Consider the following 19,919-nt stretch of genomic DNA (forward strand, 5'->3'; position numbering starts at 1 on the left):
TGCTCTCTTGCTCTCTCTGTCAAATAAATAAATAAAATTTTTTAAAAAATTTTTAAAGAAGATTCACTGTCCCAGCAGAAGGAATCTTTCCTTATCATCAGGAGGAGTCAGGGCTGTAGGGAGCAGGGAGACCTCATACAAAACCCCTGGGTTCACAGCCTGAGAAGGCCAGGTCACCAGGCTCTTGGGGCTCACACTCCTCAAGCTACGTCTTCCCCTAGGTTAGCAGAAGCGCTAGCTGAGGCTGGGAGCACTCTGGAATGGGTGATAAAGGAGGGTGAGGACTACCAGATGGGGCTCCAGAACCGCCGTATAGTGGAACCCTAACGAGCCCCATTAACTTCCCATTTATAGACAAGCTTCCCTGGGAGAAGAAGATACTTCTTCTTCAAGCAGGGTCCTGTGAAAGCTGTTTAAGGATAGGGTGAAATGATTGAACAGCAGGTGGGCCAGGGCAGGGCAAGGGGTGAACTGTGTGGGTGCTCCGTGGCGCTGTCCAGGCTCTCCCTTGAGGACTGCTCACTGCTTCTGGGGCCTTGTGTCCCCTGGGGGCTCTCAGCTGAGCTCTTTCACAGCTCAGCAGTTCTCAACAGAAGCTGCTGCCTTGCCCAAGTCCTTACCCCCTTCCTGGGAATGATTCATATCCACGACTAGATGATGTGCCCATTGCCTCAATTCCAGACCATCCTGGGAGGTCATCCCAGGCTGAGAGCTCTCTGTGGGATTGGCCGAGCTCTCTGCTGCTACCCTGACTTAGTTCACCTTCCCCCCACCCCGCAGCCCCCAATCCTGCTTCCTGCCCTTCTAGGTGCTGTCCCTGCACCTCCTCAGTAGGCCTCCTACACACAAATCTTCAAAATTTGTTTCCCAGAGAACCCGAACGGTGGCAGTGTGTGTTCAGAGAAAAGAAGGGAACCACCAGAAGAAACCAGTGCACGAAGCTAAAAGTGGTTTTCTCTCGGGAGAGGAACAGGGCTGAGGCGAGGAGGGGCAGGAGACTGGTCTTTATGTCCCCTTCTGTGCGCTTCTGTCATTAAAATCTTTGTTCACTTAAATGTTTTGGTTTTTTCTTAAGATTTTACTGTTTATTTGACAGAGGCACACAGTGAGAGGGAACACAAGCAGGGGGAGTGGGAGAGGGAGAAGCAGGCTTCCCAGAGCAGGGAGCCCGATACGGGGCTCGATTCCAGGACTCTGGGATCATGACCTAAGCCAAAGGCAGACACTTAACAACTGAGTGATCCAGGCGCCCCAGATGTTTTTAATTTAAAGAATTCGATACTATCCTTCTCCTGTTCTAAACCTCTCCATTGTTTCCCATTGCATTTAGAATAACCCTTGAGAATTGTTAACATGGCTCACAATTTCTCCCTGCCTGGCGCTTGTGGAGTTTCCTACCTCACTCTCTCTGTTAGCGCCCTTCTGGACTCGTACTTTCTCAAATGGGCCTGTCTTCCTAACCTGGGCTTCAAACACGCCTGGCTCTGCCTGGAATGTATTAGCCGTCCTCACTCAACCTGGTTCACTCCTCTTCCGGCCGTCGGATTTCTACTTGGGTGTCAGTTTCTCAAGGAGAACTTCTCGGCCCCTCAAACTGTTTTAGTCACCCCTTTATCATTCCCACAGCACCTGTAGGAATGCACCTGACATTGGATCCAGTAGAACTTAAAATAGTTTGCAAAGTGGGAGGGTACTTAAAATAATGAGAAATTATTGGCGCCTGGGTGGCTCAGCGGGTTAAGCCTCTGCCTTCAGCTCAGGTCACGATCTCAGGGTCCTGGGATCAAGCCTCGGATCAGGCTCTCTGCTCAGCAGGGAGCCTGCTTCCCCCTCTCTCTCTGCCTGCCTCTCTGCCTACTTGTGATCTCTGTCTGTCAAATAAACAAATAAAATCTTAGAAAAAAAAAATAAAGAAAGGCTGTATCAATATACACTGAAATCACCAGATTTTGAGGCTGTCACCTTTTACCCTTTCCAACACTGAATGTTGTGTTTTAAAATATTTTTGTAAAAAGGAATGTATATTTTTGTAAATATTATAGGCCAGAAAGGGGGGGGGGTCTCATGGTTTTAAGCCAACGGGTATTTTCAAGTCAATGGGCTTTGTTAATGAGACATCTGCACCTTGCCATTCCATGATGCGCACACCACAAAGACAGCCAGGGGGCGCCCATCCGGCTCAGTCCATGGAGCCGGCAAATCTTGGTATCAGGGCTGTATGTTCAGGCCCCACGTTGTGTGTAGAGGCTACTTAAAAGTAAGATCTTTAGGGGCACGTGGGTGGCTCAGTCAGTTAAGCATCTGCCTTTGGCTCAGGTCTGGCTCTGGCGTCCTGGTTTAGAGCCCAGAGGTGGGCTCCCTGCTCAGTGGAGAGTCTGTTTCTCCCTCTCCCTTTGCATCTCTCCCCTGCTCATGCTTGCCTTCTCACACCCTTTCACTCTCTCAAATAAATCAATAAGATCTTTAAAAAAATAAATAAAATAAAATCTTTTAAACAAACAAACAAATATCCGGTTGCCTGGGTGGCTCAGATGGTTAAGCGTCTGCCTTCGACTCAGGTCATGACCTCAGGGTTCTGGAACTCAGTCCCGTGCTGGGAGTCCCTGGCCAGTGGGGAGTCTGCTTCTCCCTCTGTCCCTACCCTGCTTGTGCATTCTGTGTCTGTCTCTCTGTCTCTCAAATGAATAAATAAAAAAGAAAAAAAAAAAAGCAAATATTCAGTGCTCCCCCTCCTTGTCGCAATTTCTTTGGGGGGCGGGATATTGGCAAAGGGAGTCCCAGCCATGGCATTAGCACCGCGCCAGGCTCCGCACGGTGAAACTGCAGGTATTTCTCATCCTCCCTCCAGGTCTTGTCACAGCCCCGTCGCTTGTGCTATGGGAAGATATGGGGCCCATCGCTCCCCAGCCAACCCAGGTGGCTGCCTCTGCCTCGAACGTTTCCAAGTGACGTAGAACCCTACAGGCCCAGAGGCCCCTCCACACTTCCTGTGTGGGGTTCAGAACCTTGCCTCCCCTCCCAGCCTTAGGCGGCTGCTTCGGAAAATGGTGAGTCTCCCTCTAACGGGTCCCCTTTTTCATCCCGGTGTTGGGAACAATGACCTCAGGGTCCTCACCTTCAGCAGGGGTTTTGGGAAAGTCCTCTCTGGTTTCTTTTTCAGAAGTAATAAGCCGCCGGCCTCCGCCATCTTAGGTAGAGCAAGGGTCCGTCGAGTGAGAGAAGGATGCAGCCGGGGAAGCTCTGGAGAATTCTGGGACTCTGTCTCTTATTAGGTGAGTAGGATGAAAGGAGAAAGGGTGGTATTTTTCCAGACTGTGGGAAGGCTCACAGCCGACCTTGATGCTGCCCGGTGGTCCCACAGAGGCTCATTTACCAGAAGATATAAGGAGTGTTTTGTGTGACATTAGGGCTCTGGGATCTAAGACTGCAGGCTAATGAGAAAGATGCACAGGAGGGTCTTCAGGGAGCAAAGAAAAACATTTGGGATCATAGCTTTTGAAAGCAGAGTAGTCTCTCTGCATCCAAGAACAAGTTCGTTCATCAGTGAACGACCCAGGCTTTAAGAACTGACATAAAAGAGATTAGAAGAGCTAATCTCCACCCCTCCTTGTAAGGAGAGCAGATAGTTGGACTGGAACCGTGCAGGGGAATCCTTGATCCCTGAGACTATACACACCTCGTAACCCTCAGTCCCTTTCTGATGACCAAGAGCTTTCAATTAATTTAGTCCTTTTGAAGCAAGAGAGAGTGTAAGTTGATAAATAACCGAAAGCAATTCCACATCCATGGGAGAAAAGATTTTTTTTAAAGTTGCCGTTTATTAAGTGCCAGAGATTGTATAAAGAAAAAAATTCTTTGCATGTGTCAACTAATTGAATTCTTACCTCCATCTTGGAAGGTAAACGTTCCATCCCTTACTTCACAGACAAAGAAACTGACACACAAAGATAGTAAATAACTTGTTTAAAGCCACACAGCTAGTAAGGGCAAAAGCTGACCTGGGGAACAGCACCGTCTGTCTACACGTGGCTACATGGTATGAAATGGCTCAGGTTTTATTTCAGCAGCTTAGACAAGGCAACCCTCCCGTTGCTGGGGCTCCTCTATCAGAGCCAGGGCCCCGATGTCTCCACTAACTGCCTGGCTGTGCATCTCTCAGGCGGGAAGCCTCACACACATCTCCCAGCATCCTGCGACTTCTACCTCAGCAGGACTGGAATGATGGGGCTTACAACTCCCATTGCTAACAAGCTCTTGGGTTTCTCCATCTGCAGCTGGTCCAAGGAAAACATTCTGAGCTTGTCAAGGGGCAGAATGTGACCCCTGCAGGGAGTGGTCAGGCATTTTCTTAGAGGCTTATAACATCAACTCTGCTTTCCCAGGGTGGAGGGGGTGGGGAAGGTGGAGTGAGACTGGATATCAAAGTCCCAAGCACCCCTCAAGATCTGGCATCATGAGGTGTGCCCCCTCTGCTCTGGAAATGGATGGGCGCTGGGCGGGAAGAGGGGCCTCACTCCATGTAGAGGCTGTTGGTAAAAGGGAGGTCCAGGTATACAGAGAACTTCAAGGCCACATCAGGGAAACTGGTCATCACAATGAATCCAAGTTCTTGCTGAGTGAGGAGCCCAGGCTTTTCCACACACAGGCTCTACTTGATGAGTAAGGGGAATATCAGATATCTTCGTCTCTGAGTCAAGCAGAAAACAAATGGAAAAACTGAACAATCAGGCCAGCCGGAGCCTGAGACAGAGTGAGAATCTCAACGTGTGTGCCTAACTGAGAGCTTGTTTTTCTTCCGCAGTCTGATTTTCAAAATGGAGGCTTGGCTGCAAAATTCTTTTGCTGTTTCTCCAGTGGCTCAAAAAGTAGCCTTAACTTTTTCTAACTCCTGTGTGTCAGATATTGAGCATTCGTGTTTAATGCTAGATGCTTCTTTGTTTTGTTTTGTCCCAGCTGATTGGGAACCCCTGGTCCGTACCTGGCAGTACATGTCACTTACCTGGGGTACAGGAATGAGTATGATCAGGGGATGATTGGGAATGACTCTAGCTGTTCAGAAACGGTGAGACCAAACCACATCACTTTCTCTGCTTGGAATTTCAGGGGCCCACAACGTTTACTAACTCCTTTTTTTTTTTTTTTTTTTAATTTTCTAGTTGGCGCTTGGGGGCAGGAAGAAGGTAAGATATGCTTTCTTTCCTTGTTATGAAATCAACCTGGCATTCTTTGTTTTTATGAATGGAGCTTTCTCTAAGACCACCCTCCACACACACACACACACACACACACACACACAGCTTCCCCAGACACCCATAAAAGGAGTTTCATGTTCTCTTTTGCCTTTTCCTGATCAGTCTAGAGATACAGTTCCAGCCCAGAAGAGGATAAGCAATGGAGATCACAGGAAATACAAGTCTTAACCATTCAAAAGGAAAAAAATCGAGACTGTTGAGTTGAATGTGCCAAAAGTTCCTTTTGTTTGCATTTCGTATTTGATGTGGGCTTTTGTAGAGGGAATGAACATATGCGTGGGGACGTGGGAACTAAGCCTCTGGGGCATCATCTAGATGCACCTTTTAGAGTCACATGTCCAAATGCTCTGGATGTGTGTGCATGTACATTCGTGTGAGCACACGAGTGTGAGTACGCCTGGCCTAGATAGACTTCCCGATCAAAGAGGTAGAGGCAGGAGTGTCCCAACATTGGAAGGCTTTCTGCTCAATCAGCTCCTCTGAGCTGAGTGACCCAGTTTTGTGTTTAAAGGCGGCTACCGGGCCCGTCTACACACTGTGATACTGCCCCACTGGCAATGTTTTTAGAATCCTTTTTTTTTTTCCTTTTTTATCCTGCAGCATGCTTTAATGCTACCTTATGTCGAGAGCACTTGTGTGTTTCAGGGTAACTAATCTCTTCTGCATGCTTCTGCCAATTAGAATTGATTTTTCTTCATCATTGATTTACATGCAATACGTATCTTCTTGTTTCCCTGGGTTTATTGAGATGTAATTGACATATAACACAATGTAAGTTTAAGGTGTATGATGCAATCATTGATATTGCAAAATTATTACTTAGGATCCATTTTTGTAAATTGCCATTAGTTGTTTAAGGTAGGGTATAGGGCCCCAAATGGCTTTTCCTGTACAGCTGGGAGGAATTTGAAGATCCATTGTTTTCCTCTTTTTTGTTAATTTAGAAAATTACATTTCATTTTTTAAATTTTTTAAGATATTTTTTCTTAAGATTTTATTTATTTACTTGACAGACAGAGATCACAAGTAGGCAGAGAGGCAGGCAGAGAAAGTGGAGGAAGCAGGCTCCCTGCCTGAGCAAAGAACCCGATGCGGGGCTCGATCGCAGGACCCTGAGATCATGACCCGAGCCGAAGGCAGAGGCTTAACCCACTGAGCCACAGAGGCACCCCAAGATTTTTTTTAAAGAAACCTCCACACCCAATGTGGGGCTCAAACTTACAACCCCAAGATCAAGAGTCCCACATTCTATCAACCGAGCCAGCCAGGCTCTCCAAAAAATCACATTTTAATACTGTAAGAGAATTTGAAAGTTAATATAAACTTGTCCATAATCATTTCACCTGTCATAAACATTGCTGACAGGCTGATCCAGTGCCACAATGCAGTCTTTTTTCTGCATTGACACACAATGTTGCATTAGTTTCAGAAGGTTCTAACCCAAGGGAGCAGGATCTGGTCTCAGGAGCTGACACAAGTGTAGCTAATAGTGACTTATCATTTCCTTTTCAAATACAGAGAAAACTTCCGGTAAGAGGATTTTCACTCTACACCATCCCTTTTCAAATGTGGAACAAAATGGTATGGAGGACAATCATAGTAATAAACACTGAGAACCAGAACTACCAGAGGAAAAATACAATTATCTATCGGTAGGATCTGTATGAAATGTGCCTATGTCTGTCTCTATCATGGATCCCTGAGCGTGCTTTCAGGGAAGAAAACAAATGTGGGTGTGAGTGGGAGTTCACCACTGAATTTCCATGCAAATCACGAGTTCATTGAAGGCACAGATGGCGTCTTATTTACCTGGCCCAGGTCCTGGCACATAGTAGGTGCCCAGCAAACATTTTTTGAATGAGTAAGTGATCACTAATTCCCTTTCTTCAAGAAGCTGATGGTCTTGTGCAAGAGACAAATAACCGATAACACAGTGTGTTGTGTGCTGTGACACAGGTAAAACAAGCTATAAAAATAGCAGTGGACAGCTCTTCGGAGGAGGGCTGGGAAAGCCTTTCCACAGGTGATTCTTGAGCTCAGTGTTAAAGGATAAGCTTTGGGATGCTGGAGTGGCTCAGTCAGTTAAGTGTCTGACTCTTGATTTCAACTTGGGCCATGACTCCAGGGTCATGAGATCGAGGCCTATATCAGGGTCCCTCCCTGCTTACATGCACTCTCTCTCTCTCTATCTCTCTCTAAATAATAATAATAAAGGATGAACTTGTATTTTAGAAAGAAGGATATTTTAGGCAGAGGAGCTAAGGCTGTGTAGTGTAAGGTTAAGAAGCTAGACAGCCGTACTTGAATCCTGGATCAACTTCTTATTCGTTGAGTATCTGAATAATTTACTTCACTCTTCTGTGCTATACATCACTGTGTATAAAATGGAAATGATAATGACACCTAGTTTGTAAGGTTGTGTTAAGGATGGAGTAAGTGATTCACTTAGAACATGATCTGACATAGAGAAGCAATGGGTGAATTTTCATTATTATTATATGGGAAGCATGCCGACTAGGTAATAAGCAGTAGAGTTTATTAAGCATGCATATTCTAGGTATTTATTGCCCTGAATATTTTACCTGAAATTTCTCATTTAATTCTCCTAATGTCGCTATATTACAGACAAGGAAACCAAGGTTTAGAAAATAAATAGTCCAAACACCGAGATAAATATAAACGCAGATTTAGTTGATACTGAAGTTCATTTTCTTTTTTTTTCTTTTTTTTTTTTTAGATTTTATTTATTTATTTGACACAGAGAGAGAGAGATCACAGGTAGGCAGAGAGGCAGGCAGAGAGAGAGGGGGAAGCAGGCTCTCTGCTGAGCAGAGAGCCCGATGTGGGGCTCCATCCCAGGACCCTGGGATCATGACCTGAGCTGAAGGCAGAGGCTTTAACCCACTGAGCCACCCAGGTGCTCCTGAAGTTCATTTTCTTAACCATCATGAATCTCTGTCTCTGGATGTGTATCAAGTCTTTGTGAGCTTTCAAACTACTTCTAGGCACAGACATCCAGGCCCTCATCTGAACATATATGTCTAAGCTTCGCTACCAAATTCTGTGCTGATAAAATTCCTGAGCCATTTTCTTTGCATTCTTTGCATTTCTTTTTCAAACAAACACACCAAGCAGAGTGAAATGTCTATTTACTTTTTTTAAAAAAAGATTTCATTTATTTATTTGACAGACAGAGATCACAAGTAGGCAGAGAGGCAGGCAGAGAGAGAGAGAAGAGGAAGCAGGCTCCCTGCTAAGCAGAGAGCCCAATGCAGGGCTCGATCCCAGGATCCTGGGATCATGACCTGAACCAAAGGCAGAGGCTTTAACCCACTGAGCCACCCAAGCACCCCGTCTATTTACTTTTAAATGGTTTTATTTATTATTTCTGGCTTCTTTAACATCACCAAGAAATAGCAGTATTGAAAATTATTTCTAAGTCAAAATAATATCAACTACCTATGTCGTTATACTCAACCGCCAATTATTAGCAGATAGATAAATCTGAAGAATGACTTGTTTACCATCCCGTGTGATCTCAGCCAGAAAGGGGCCTGAGCAATTGGGTCAGAACTCAGTTCTGTTCTCCATCATAGCAGGACTCCAAGAAGGAAAGGAAGAAAGTAACTGACATTTTTCTTTAAGCATCTGCTATGTACCATTCTTTTTTTTTTTAAGATTTTATTTATTTATTTGACAGAGAAAGAGAGAACACAAGGAGGGGGAAAGGCTGAGGGAGAAGGAGAAGCAGGCTCCCCGCAGAGTAGAGGAAGCCCCATGTGGGACTCCATCCCAGGACTCTGGGACCATGACCTGAGCCAAAGACAGTGGCTCAACCAGCTGAGCCACCCAGGTGCCCCTGTACCATTCATTTTTGCCAGCATAATCCATCTCATACTTGCAAATATCCTGTGAGGTGGGTGTTTTATCTCCATTTCCCAGATGAATAAACTGAGGCTCAGAGAAATTCAGTGACTTGTCCTCAGACACACAGCCTAAGGCAGATCTGGGATTCAAACACAGGGCTTTGGATGCAGTCCAGTGCTCTGTTCGCAACAGCATTCTGTAGCGAAAAGCTCCCAACGGGGAGAGCGCTGTCTCTGAGCATCACCACCTCTCCTGTCTTCCAGCTGCCACATCCAGGCCTCAGCATGTCTAGTGCCACCCTGTGTCCTGGCCACAAGTCTTCCAGAAAACAAGGATGCACCCCAGCCGCACCTCCCAGGACAACAGTGCCTGCTCTGGGGAATGTGCCTGGGTCCCTAAATTATACTAGTGGATTTCAGTTGTCCACACCAAAAGTGCCTCCCTCTAACCAAAATAATCAAGAGTTGATTATATGTAGGAGATGGTTCAACATAAAGCCAGTTTTTATTGGAAGAGCCATTCCCTTCAAATGAGTACAGTCCTTTACCTAATTCAAGGGCAGTAAAAGAAAAGTGGTGTAAAATAAAGAGAAGGGTGTTTGATCTCCTCTATGAGGGATTCTCTTGATTATCAGCGAGAATTTCCAAATGGTGAAAAATAGGTAAGGCCAAGAATCAGTGGCTCCAAGATCTTGCAAAGGTGAGTGAAGGTCTTTATCTCTGAGAAGACCCTTTCATGTCTACCCAGAATACAGTTCTTGCTCATGTAAGAGGCTGAGCTTGAAGACTTCTAGAATTTTTCAACTTCAGGCTTCTAAGACTTTCTGAGCTTCAACAGATTGGGATCAAGGGGCACATGCTGGCGCACTTTCGATGTGATGAAACTCGACAGCCTCAATGAGCATACCTCACCTTCAAGGCTTGGGGCTCCCCAAAGGATGGGCCTTCTTGGGAGGTTCTTGGGGATAATGTCTAGTCCCACTTGAAAATTTTTATCTACAATTTAAACTTAAGCCAAGGCTATTTTCTTACAGTGCTTTCCTTTTCTCACGTTCAGGTGAATCAACAGGTTCACCTCCAGAGAAATCGAAGTTTCTCTGTCTTTCATGTAGGCCCTGAGGATGCTGTTGAGTGGACGGAGGAGAAGGAATTGGTTGGGAGAGATTATCCCCAAGAACTGAGGTCCTTCTAATTCCTATTTGGGAAATATTCTCAAATGGACTTTTCTAGGCTTTCCTTTACTTCTCTCCTCCCCTTCCCAAGCCCCCATGTCCATGCCTAAAGTCTGAAGTCACCTTCCAAAGGTTCTCTCCTTCCTCTTCTCCTTCAGAGCCCCTCTTTCATATGTCCTAGCCAGTAGAGCTCCCCTTTGACAAGACTATCTCTGACCTGGGCGACAGATGACCTTCTGCATCTGGTTGGTTCTTCTGTTCCTAATCTGCCTTTGCCAAAATTTTACTAGTTTCTCTCTCCAATTTCTCTTTTCTTCTCTCCTGTTTCCCAGGGTATAAAGTCTCCATCTCTGGAACTATGGTAGTGCTGACATGCCCTGAGGAGGTTGATACCAACAGTATAAAATGGGAAAAAAATGGTGAAGCAATAGAAGGAGCTAATGAAATGCAGTACACTATGCATACATTCTCAGAAGTGGAAGACAGTGGTTCTTATACCTGCTTTTCAGACAAATTGAAGAAGAACTCTCTCTACCTGAAAGCAAGAGGTAATATAGGTCCCCAGAGCAAACACCATGGGACACCCTAGAGAGGGCCATTTCAAGAGGGTATTCTCAATCATTTCCCCTACCGTACCTCACAGTCCCCTGGCATCTTTGTGCTTTTCTTATACTCAATCCTGAGACTCGCAGGGGCCTCACAGCATCAGTGTTTTCTGAAATATGGATTAAACACCAATATGGAGTCGACTGGGAAAGCCCAGACCACACTCGATCTAAAATGACAGCTTTCCAAGAGACAGGATTGTGTCATTTGCATTATATTGAACCCAGAATTACGGCACGTCAATATGGGTTTATCTGGTGCTTTATCCAGAGATCAGTTCTGCAGAAGGATTTGCAAAGCTGCTATGATAGTATCCTAAACTAAGGCATAATAATGATAGCTAACATTAATTTTAAGCACTTTACCAAACACGTGCCAGGGAATTTTTTCATGTAATCCTCTCAACAACCATGATTTAAGTACTATTTGATTCCCATTTTTTTTAAAGATTTTATTTATTTATTTATTTACTTACTTACTTACTTATTTGAGAGCGAGGGAGCATGAGCACAGGGCAGGGAGAGGGGGAAGCAGGCTCTATCCCAGGACCCCGGGATCATGACCTGAGCTGAAGGCAGACACTTAAGCACTCAGGCACCCCTATCTTATTCCCATTTTATACAAGGGGAAACAGAAGCTTTGTGAGTTGTAAACACTTCTCATAGCTAGTGCCTGAAGGAGCTGGGACTCGAACCCAGGACTCTGACTCCAGAGCCTCTCCCCATAACCTTCACTCTTTGCTTGGTGTTACAAACATTGAAAGGTCCATCTCTGGCTGTGGCAAGCATGTGAGTAGTAAAGGGAGAATCACCTTTATTTGTTCCTTGCTAGTCTCTGCCATCCTTGTGTCTTCTTTGCTTGATGATTTCTCATCCTCTCCCCCATATCTCTGTCCCCCGCAGTGTGTAAGAACTGCATAGAGATGAGTCGGATGGCGGTGGTTGCAATCATCGTCGCTGACGTCTGCATTACTCTGGGCTTGCTTCTGCTGGTCTATTACTGGAGCAAGAATAGGAAGGCCAATGCCACAGCCGTGATGAGAGCAAAAGGTGCTGGCGGCAGGACTAGGGGTAAGAGTTAAATTGAAAGAGAATCTTGCCAAAGGGGATGTCCAGCCTAGGCCAGGATGGGTGACGAGTCCACAGCCAGCTCAAGGCAGCTCCCATAGAACATTTCCTGTGTGACCAACCTCTGGACACAGGGGATCACATCTCAGATTGCTTCTCTCTATCCTGCCCTAAAGAGATACAAGAAGTACATTAACAAGATGGCTGCGGGTGTTCTGGAGTAATGAGATTCCGATTCCACCCCCCCACCCCCCCACCCCCGCCAACCCAGTCTATGGGGAGAGAGACTCTGGGATCTTAGTTTCTGCCTGTTCCCTTCCCTTACCCATAGAATAGGACTTTGAGCTGAGGAAAGTCATAAAATGATAAAAAGACTATGGAAGTGGTTAGAGATGGGATTAAAGGAAACAGGAGATGAAGTGGCCAAGATGGAGAAAGGGGGGCCTAGAGGAGAGAACGAAGGGGGTTGCCATCCCGCCCGAATCAGGATCTTGTGGCCACCAGATGGGTGTTCCCTTGGGGGAACTAATCATTTCCCCTCCGTCCTCTGCAGGACAAAACAAGGAGAAGCCACCACCTGTTCCCAATCCGGACTATGAGGTACCAAGGGATAGAGAGGGGGAGGGGATCTTTCTAGAAGAGAAGGGGACCAGTGGGACAGTCCATCTGGCTGGCCGGACACTTGGAAGCCCCTCGCTCAGGGCTCCCAGACAAGCTACGCTGTGCCTGTGTCTGCCTCCTTCTAAGCAGAGCAGGGCCGTTTCCAAGGCTGCGTGGCTTCTACACCCAAGGCATGTTGGGGAGGAGGGGTGACACCCTCTTTCTGGGGCTTATCCGCTAGCGGGGATACAGTGTGGGGAATACCATATCCACACACTCTAACATGGTCAATTCAGGACTGAGGTCCCCCCTCCATGCACTGGTGCAGACACACGGGTTGTAAAAATATTAAAGTTCTTCATTGGTAAATAGCCCCCAGCTTCCTGCCTCTCTCTCCCAACACACACACACAGCCAGACATCACAGCCTCTCCCCCACTAGACTGCCTCTCGATATGACAACTAAAGAGTTAATGCCTGGCATGGCAGGGAACCTCCGTGATTGTCTCGGTGGGATGGTGTGTGTATGTGCCCTACCAGTTGTTACATATCAGGACTTTCACACCTGAACAAACTCCCAGATATTGACTGAGCGTGTGATAGCCACTTTCATATAAGTGACTTCATTTCATCCTGGCAAATGCCCTGGGGCATTTGATGGGGTCTTGAGATTCCCATTTTTGAGATGGGAAGGTTGAGGCTCCCAGAAGGTGACAGGTTCATATCTGGCCCCAGTGGGGGCTCAGGTTAGAATTTGAGCCTGCCTCCTAACTCCTAGTGCCAGGTCCTTTCTGGGACTCTAAAGCTAGATCTCCAGGGGGCCCTCCGTTCTTGGGAACTATTTCCTCCCGCCCCGCTGACCACAATCTCTCTGTTCCACCCCAGCCCATCCGGAAAGGCCAGCAGGACCTGTATTCCGGCCTGAATCAGAGAGGCATCTGACGGCTCCTGAGGACACAGCCTCCTCCAGGCCCAGGTCTGGCTTCTCCAGGGCCTGCTACTCCCTGTGCCCTGGGTAAATCCTGGACCCCAGAAGAGAATTGTTCCTCTGCCTTCTGGAGAACTCACACCGTGCACCCTTGTCCCCAGCTTCCTCCATCCTCCCTCCTGTGCTGACACGCAGTCCTAGACTATCTCTGCCTCATTATCCCGTGAGACATAACGCACCCACACCCGGACTGCCCTCTGGTCCGGGCACTATTTCTGTCATTCACCCCCACCGTCACCTGTTCCTTCCTACCCTGCGGGAGATGTCCCTGCTCCTTTCCCTTCCCTGGGCAGAACATGGCCCCTGTCCCTAACTATTCCGTCTACCTCTCTATTTTTCCAGATCTCTCTTTGGCACCCCTTTGTGGGGATGGACTGGGTAACTCTGGCAGGGCTCCTGCCCCATTCGCAGACCCTGGCCCAGAGCTAACCCCTTACTTCCTACCCCAGGTCTTCCCTGCAGGCCCTTGCATGAATACGCTAGGCTCCCTGTCAGCTGAGAGAGAGAAGAAATAAAGTGTATTTGAGCTGAAAGAGTTGCTGTCCCTCTTTTCTGGGATGCCCTCAGAGGCTGCCTTGTTTCCTCATGTCCTTTGCCTCAGTTGCCCTGCTATGATTCCTCAAGCAAGTGCTACCTGTTTTCACAGCATTAGCTCCCACTGTCTTTCGAGAGGGTGTTAGGGAATAAATTAAAAAAGAGAGAGAGAGACAAGGGGGGGAAATGGTCCTCTGACTCACTTCTGTTGGAGAAAAACACCAAGGATGGCAGAGAGTGATTGATTGGTCTCCGATGAGGTGGTCAGTTCAGAAAACAGAGGACAGAAGCAGAAGCCTTCAAAGGCAGGTGTGGGCGACGGATGGGAGCTTGGAGGCTGTGGGGCGGGACTTAGATTTCCACACGCTGCTGCTGAGAGGAAGCGGGGCTGAGCCCCAGGCCAGGGGAGTGGGGAGGGGAGAGGGAGGGGCACGGCTCAACAGCCTCCCTCCCCCACTGCCAAGCAGCAGCCTGCAGCCAGAAGGTGGCTGTGGTTTGGCACGCCCGGATGTGGGCTGCGGGAGCCGGTAGCAGGGCCTGGTCCCCACCCGGGACCCTGTGCTCCTCCAGCACAGAGCGGAGGCCAGAGCTGTGAGAAGCCCCAGTGGGCCCCCTTCTCCCTCTCGGCACCCAGAAACCTCCCCAGCTGACCACAGCGCTATTTAGGCGCGTGGCGGCCACGGAAAGGCCATGCGAGGTTAGCAGCCTGCCACGTGCCATGCATGCTCAGCCTCGGGCTTTTGGCTGCTGGTTTGCTGGCCCTGCTGGAGGGTGCTTCCTGCCCTCCGTGCACTCAACCCCAGTTGGTGATGGGCTCACAAGCAGATGGTGATGTTGCCCGTCACTAGCTGCTGACCGGCCGGCTGGCCCTCTTGTCCCACATGCGCCTGACGATGTTCCAGGAAGGGGAGGTATGGTTCAGGGTGAGAAAAACAGTAACAGCTAACATCTAGTGAGCCCTGACGAGCCTCTAGAAATCACCTCAGCATTTTCCATATGTTATCTCATTTAATCCTTACAACAGCTCCGCAAGATAGACAAGAGAGATGTTGTCCTCAGGTGAGGCTACGGAGACTCAGAGAGGTTAAGTTATCTGCCCAGGTTGCACAGCGAGTGAGGGAGAGAGCCGGAATGAGCAGCCAGGACTGTCCAACTCCAACACTCTGAACAGCTACCTGGTGCCGGTGCCGACCAGGATCATTCTGGTTTTCTGGCTTACAAGTTCTGTATTTAATCACTTAGGCACTCCTGCGAGTGCTTTTCTCACCGCTCCTGTCTGTCGCAGACCAGCTCTGTGCTAAGAGCTCAGGGGAGACCAAAAAGAAAACAAAAAACAAAAAAAACAAGCAAGCCAACAAACAAACAAAAAACGGTTTTTGCTTTTGGGGGCTTGCAATTACAGCAGAGTGGCCAATTATGCAGAAGGCTGAACAACAGAAAAACAGATGTGATTAAGCCCGCATAGTACCCGGAGCAACTTCACCTGGGCCTTTGAAGGAAAGGTGGATAGAACTTGAGGACAGGGGAGAAGGCACTGCACTCACCTAAGACGAAACAAGTAACATAAATAGGCTGCTGGTTATTAAATAAATTGAATTTATTGTTTAAAACCTTGCCACAAAGAAAACTCCAGACCAAGAAGACTTCATTAGTGAAATCTACCAAACATCTAAGGAAGAAATAATACCAATTCTATACAAACTCTTCCAGAAAATTGAACAGGCAGGAGTTCCAGCTCATTCTGTGGAGGCCAAACTCATCCTGCGTAATGGTTAATTTTATGTGTCAATTTGGCTGAGCAACAGTGCCCAGATGTTTAGCCAAATGCATCTGGATGTTGTCGTGAATGTATTCTTCTTAGTTGAGATTAACATTTAAATCCACAGACCTTGAGTGAAGCAAGTTATCCTCCATTGTGTGTGTTGGTGAGCCTCATCCAATCAGTTGAAGGCCTTACAGGAAAAAAACAGCATGAGGTCCTCTGAGGAAGAGGGAGCTCTCTGCCTCTAGACTGCCTTTGGACTCAAGCTGCAACATCAGCTTATCCCTGGATCTCCAACCTGCCAGTTCACCCTGCCGATTTCAGACTTGCCAATGTTCACTGTCGTAATTCCTTAGATCTCTCTCTCTCGCTCCTCTTTCCTCCCTTCCTCCTCTCTCCTCTGTCTCCTACATACATATCCTGTTGGTCCTGTTTCTCTGGAGAACCCTAATAACTAACCCTGATACCTAAACCAGGCAAAATCTTTACAAGAAAAAAAAAAACTGAGGTGCCTGGGTGGCATTCGGTTGGGCCTCTGCTTTTGGTTCAGGTCATGATCTCAGGGTCCTGGGATCGAGTCCCACATCGGGCTCTCTGCTCAGCAGGGAGCCTGCTTCCTCCTCTCCCTCTCTCTGCCTGCCTCTCTGCCTACTTGTGATCTCTCTCTGTCAAATAAAAAAATAAAATCTTTAAAAAAAAAAAAACTGCAGACCAATATCCCTTATAAATAGATGTAAAAATTCTTCAGTAGATTTTAACAAATTTAATCTAATAATATATGAAAACAAATTTAATCTAATAAAATATATGTAATATATTTTTTTTAAAAAGCCAGTCACCTGGGGCACCTGGGTGGCTCAGTGGGTTAAGCCGCTCCCTTCGGCTCAGGTCATGATCTCGCATCCCGGGATCGAGTACCGCATCGGGCTCTCTGCTCAGCAGGGAGCCTGCTTCCTCCTCTCTCTCTCTGCCTGCCTCTCTGCCTACTTGTGATCTCTCTCTGTCAAATAAATAAATAAATAAATAAATAAATCTTAAAAAAAAAGCCAGTCACCTGACTGGCTCAGTCAATGGAGATGCAACACTCATTCTTGGGGCTGTGAGTTCAAGCCCCACGTTGACGGTAGAGTTTACTTTAAAAATATATCAATATCAATAATAAATAGGCATTTATTATATATTATATATAAATAAATAATAACATAAAATATAAATATCTAAATATGTTATATATAAATAAATATAAAATACATATATGTTAAAGAATAATACATAATGACCAAGTACAGTTTATTTTAGGAATGCAGGATCGGTGTAACAGATCATATCCCCAATGTAATTTATCATATTAACCGACTAAAGAAGTAAAACCATACAATCATCTCAATGGATACAGAAAAAACATTTGACAGTACTCAACTATTTTTACTAAACATTTCCAGCAAACTAGAGAGAGAACGTATTATCCTCAATCTGTTTAAGAGCATCTAAGAAAAACCTATGGCCAGTATCATCCTTAATGATGAGAGACAAGGTTTCCCCCTAAGATCACAAATAAGGCAAGAATATCCTCACTTCCCCTCTCTCCAACATTGTATGGGAGGTTCTAGCCACCATAATAAGCCAAGGAACTGAAATAAAATACACTCAGATTGGAAATGGAAAAGTTAAACTGTCTTTATTTACAAGCAACATGATCATCTATGTAGAAATTCAGGTGGGCTTTACCAAAAAAATGGTACTATAATTAATATGTGAATTTATGAAGTTTTCAGGGTATAGGATCAATATACGGAACAACTGTATTTCTAGACATTAACAATGAAACAACTGGAAATTGAAAGTTTAAAAATACCATATAAAAAAACATCAAAAAATAAAAAATACTGGAGTGCCTTTGTGGCTCAGTCATTAAGCGTCTGCCTTCGGCTCCCTGCTGGTGGGAGACCTGCTTCTCCCTCTCCCACTCCCCCTGCTTGTGTTCCTCTCTCATTGTGTCTCTGTCAAATAAATAAATAAAATCTTTAAAATATATATATATAAAATACTTAGGAGATAAATCTGACAAAAGCTGTGCTCATGGATTGGAAGAGTCAATGTCATTAAGATGTAGATTCTCCCCAAGTTGATCTATAAATTCAACATGACCCTGATCAGAATCCCAGCAGGCATTTTATAGTACCTGAGAAGCTAATTCACATGGGACTACAAAGGACCTAGAATACCAGACTACTTTTTTAAAAGTTGCATCTCAGTCCATACACTCCTGAGTATTTATCCAACAGAAATAAAAGCATACGTCCACACAATAACTTATATGTGACTATTCATGGAAGCTTTATTTGTAACACCCCAGGCCAGGAAATAACCCACAAGAATATCCACAGGTGAATGAGTAAATAGCCTATGATATATCCATACAGTGGAATACTACCGGGCAGTACAAAGGAATAAAATATTAGTAAAACGTATGAATCACAAAATAATTATGCTGAAGCATAAGAAGCCAGACCAAAAAAGAGTACATGTTACATTATTACACTTACATAAAAATCTAGAAAAACAAAAGCTAATCTATAATGACAGAAAGCAGATCAGTGGTTGCCTGGAGGGTAGGGGTAAGGAGAGGAAGGAGGGGGGAATTGCATACGAAGGGGCCCAAGGAAACTGTTCAAGGTGTTACCTTTATTGCAGTGATGTCTCACAAGTATATACATATGACAAAACATCACATGTATACTTTAAATATATGTAGTTTATTCATGTACCTCAGTAAAGCTGTTTTCTTAATTTACTTTTTAATTAATTTATTTATTTGGGAGAGAGAGAGAGAGAGAGAGAGTGTGTGTGTGTGTGTAGGGAGGAGAGGGAGAGGGAGAGAATCTCAAGCAGACTCCCCACTGAGTGTCAACCTCCAACACAGGTCTCAATCTCACAACCCTGAGATCATGACCTGAGCCAAAATCAAGAATCGCACACTCAACTGTCCAAGACACCCAGGCACCCCAGGTGCAAAAGAGGGATTAAAAGCACAAAAAAAGAGGGATGCCTGGGTGACTCCATCAGTTAAGCATCTGCCTTCAGCTCAGGTCATGATCTCAGGGTTCACGGATCAAGCCCCGCATCAGGCTCTCTGTTCAATGGGGAGCCTGCTTTTCCCTTCACCTTCTGCTCCCCTATTTGCACTCTGTCTCTCTTTCTCACAAATAAACAAATTAAAAAAAAAAAAAACTTAAAACACACACACACACACAAAGGAGAACCAAAGGGACACAAGTTTCCAGAAGGGCTAGGGCAGCTTTATCAATCATGGCTTCATAATTAAATCACCTTAAGCCACTTTGAAAGTCCTGATGCTTTCGCCCAAGATAATCAGGAGTTCTGGAGATTCCCAGGTGCGTGCAATGGTGAGAACTGGTGAGAGGTATGGGAGAATCTAAGAGCCTACAAGGACTACAAGGTGAAGGGAAGTGTGCAGGGTGTGGAAAGAAGGTAAGTACTGGGTGGGTAGATGTCACCGGAAAGTTGCCCAAGGTGGAGGGATCCTATGTGGAAAGCTGGAGGCAGGCTGCAGAGGACTACAGTCCTAGGGATGTAAAGGGTAGAAAGAAGTCATGACCATGAATGAAGCATGTGTACCTTGGAAGTTTATAGTCTCTAACAAAATCAGCATCTGTGTATAGCTCACGAAGATGGTGGGCAGAATCATCCAGATCTCTGGCTGGCTCCCTCTTTCTGAACCCTGGTCTTGGAAAGTCCCACTCTTATGAAACTGTCCCGAAGATCTTTCAGTTACTGTAGCTCAGAGAACAAAAGGAGGGGTTGCCCCTGTGGTAGACAGGAACAGCATAAAGGATACAAAAGCATCCATGGCCTCGGCTCTTCCTCAAAACTGGAGACTCTGAATGGGGGCAGCTTCAGAATCAGCTGAGGGCTAGGTGCCTAGAGTGGGGCCCAAGTGTCTATATTTTTAATAAATCCTTCAGGCTCCCAAAGTTTCAGAACCACCACTAACCCACTAGTGAACGCGACTTCCACTGAAAATATCCCAAGCTCCTGTCCACTCTCCAATT

General features: G+C 46.0%; 1 protein-coding gene across 1 annotated transcript; it reads left to right on the forward strand.

Moving 5' to 3' along the window:
• The first annotated feature begins 2,937 nt into the window (after positions 1–2,937).
• CD3E (CD3e molecule) lies at positions 2,938–14,085 on the forward strand. Its single transcript, XM_032360426.1, has 7 exons — positions 2,938–3,047; positions 3,161–3,272; positions 5,157–5,180; positions 10,623–10,838; positions 11,799–11,966; positions 12,517–12,563; positions 13,448–14,085. Exons 2-7 carry the CDS (start codon positions 3,224–3,226, stop codon positions 13,502–13,504), a joined length of 561 nt encoding a protein of 186 aa, XP_032216317.1. The 5' UTR covers positions 2,938–3,047; positions 3,161–3,223; the 3' UTR covers positions 13,505–14,085.
• Positions 14,086–19,919: the final 5,834 nt, after the last annotated feature.

Source organism: Mustela erminea, chromosome 9 (assembly GCF_009829155.1).
Source record: "Mustela erminea isolate mMusErm1 chromosome 9, mMusErm1.Pri, whole genome shotgun sequence".
NCBI lineage: Eukaryota > Metazoa > Chordata > Mammalia > Carnivora > Mustelidae > Mustela > Mustela erminea.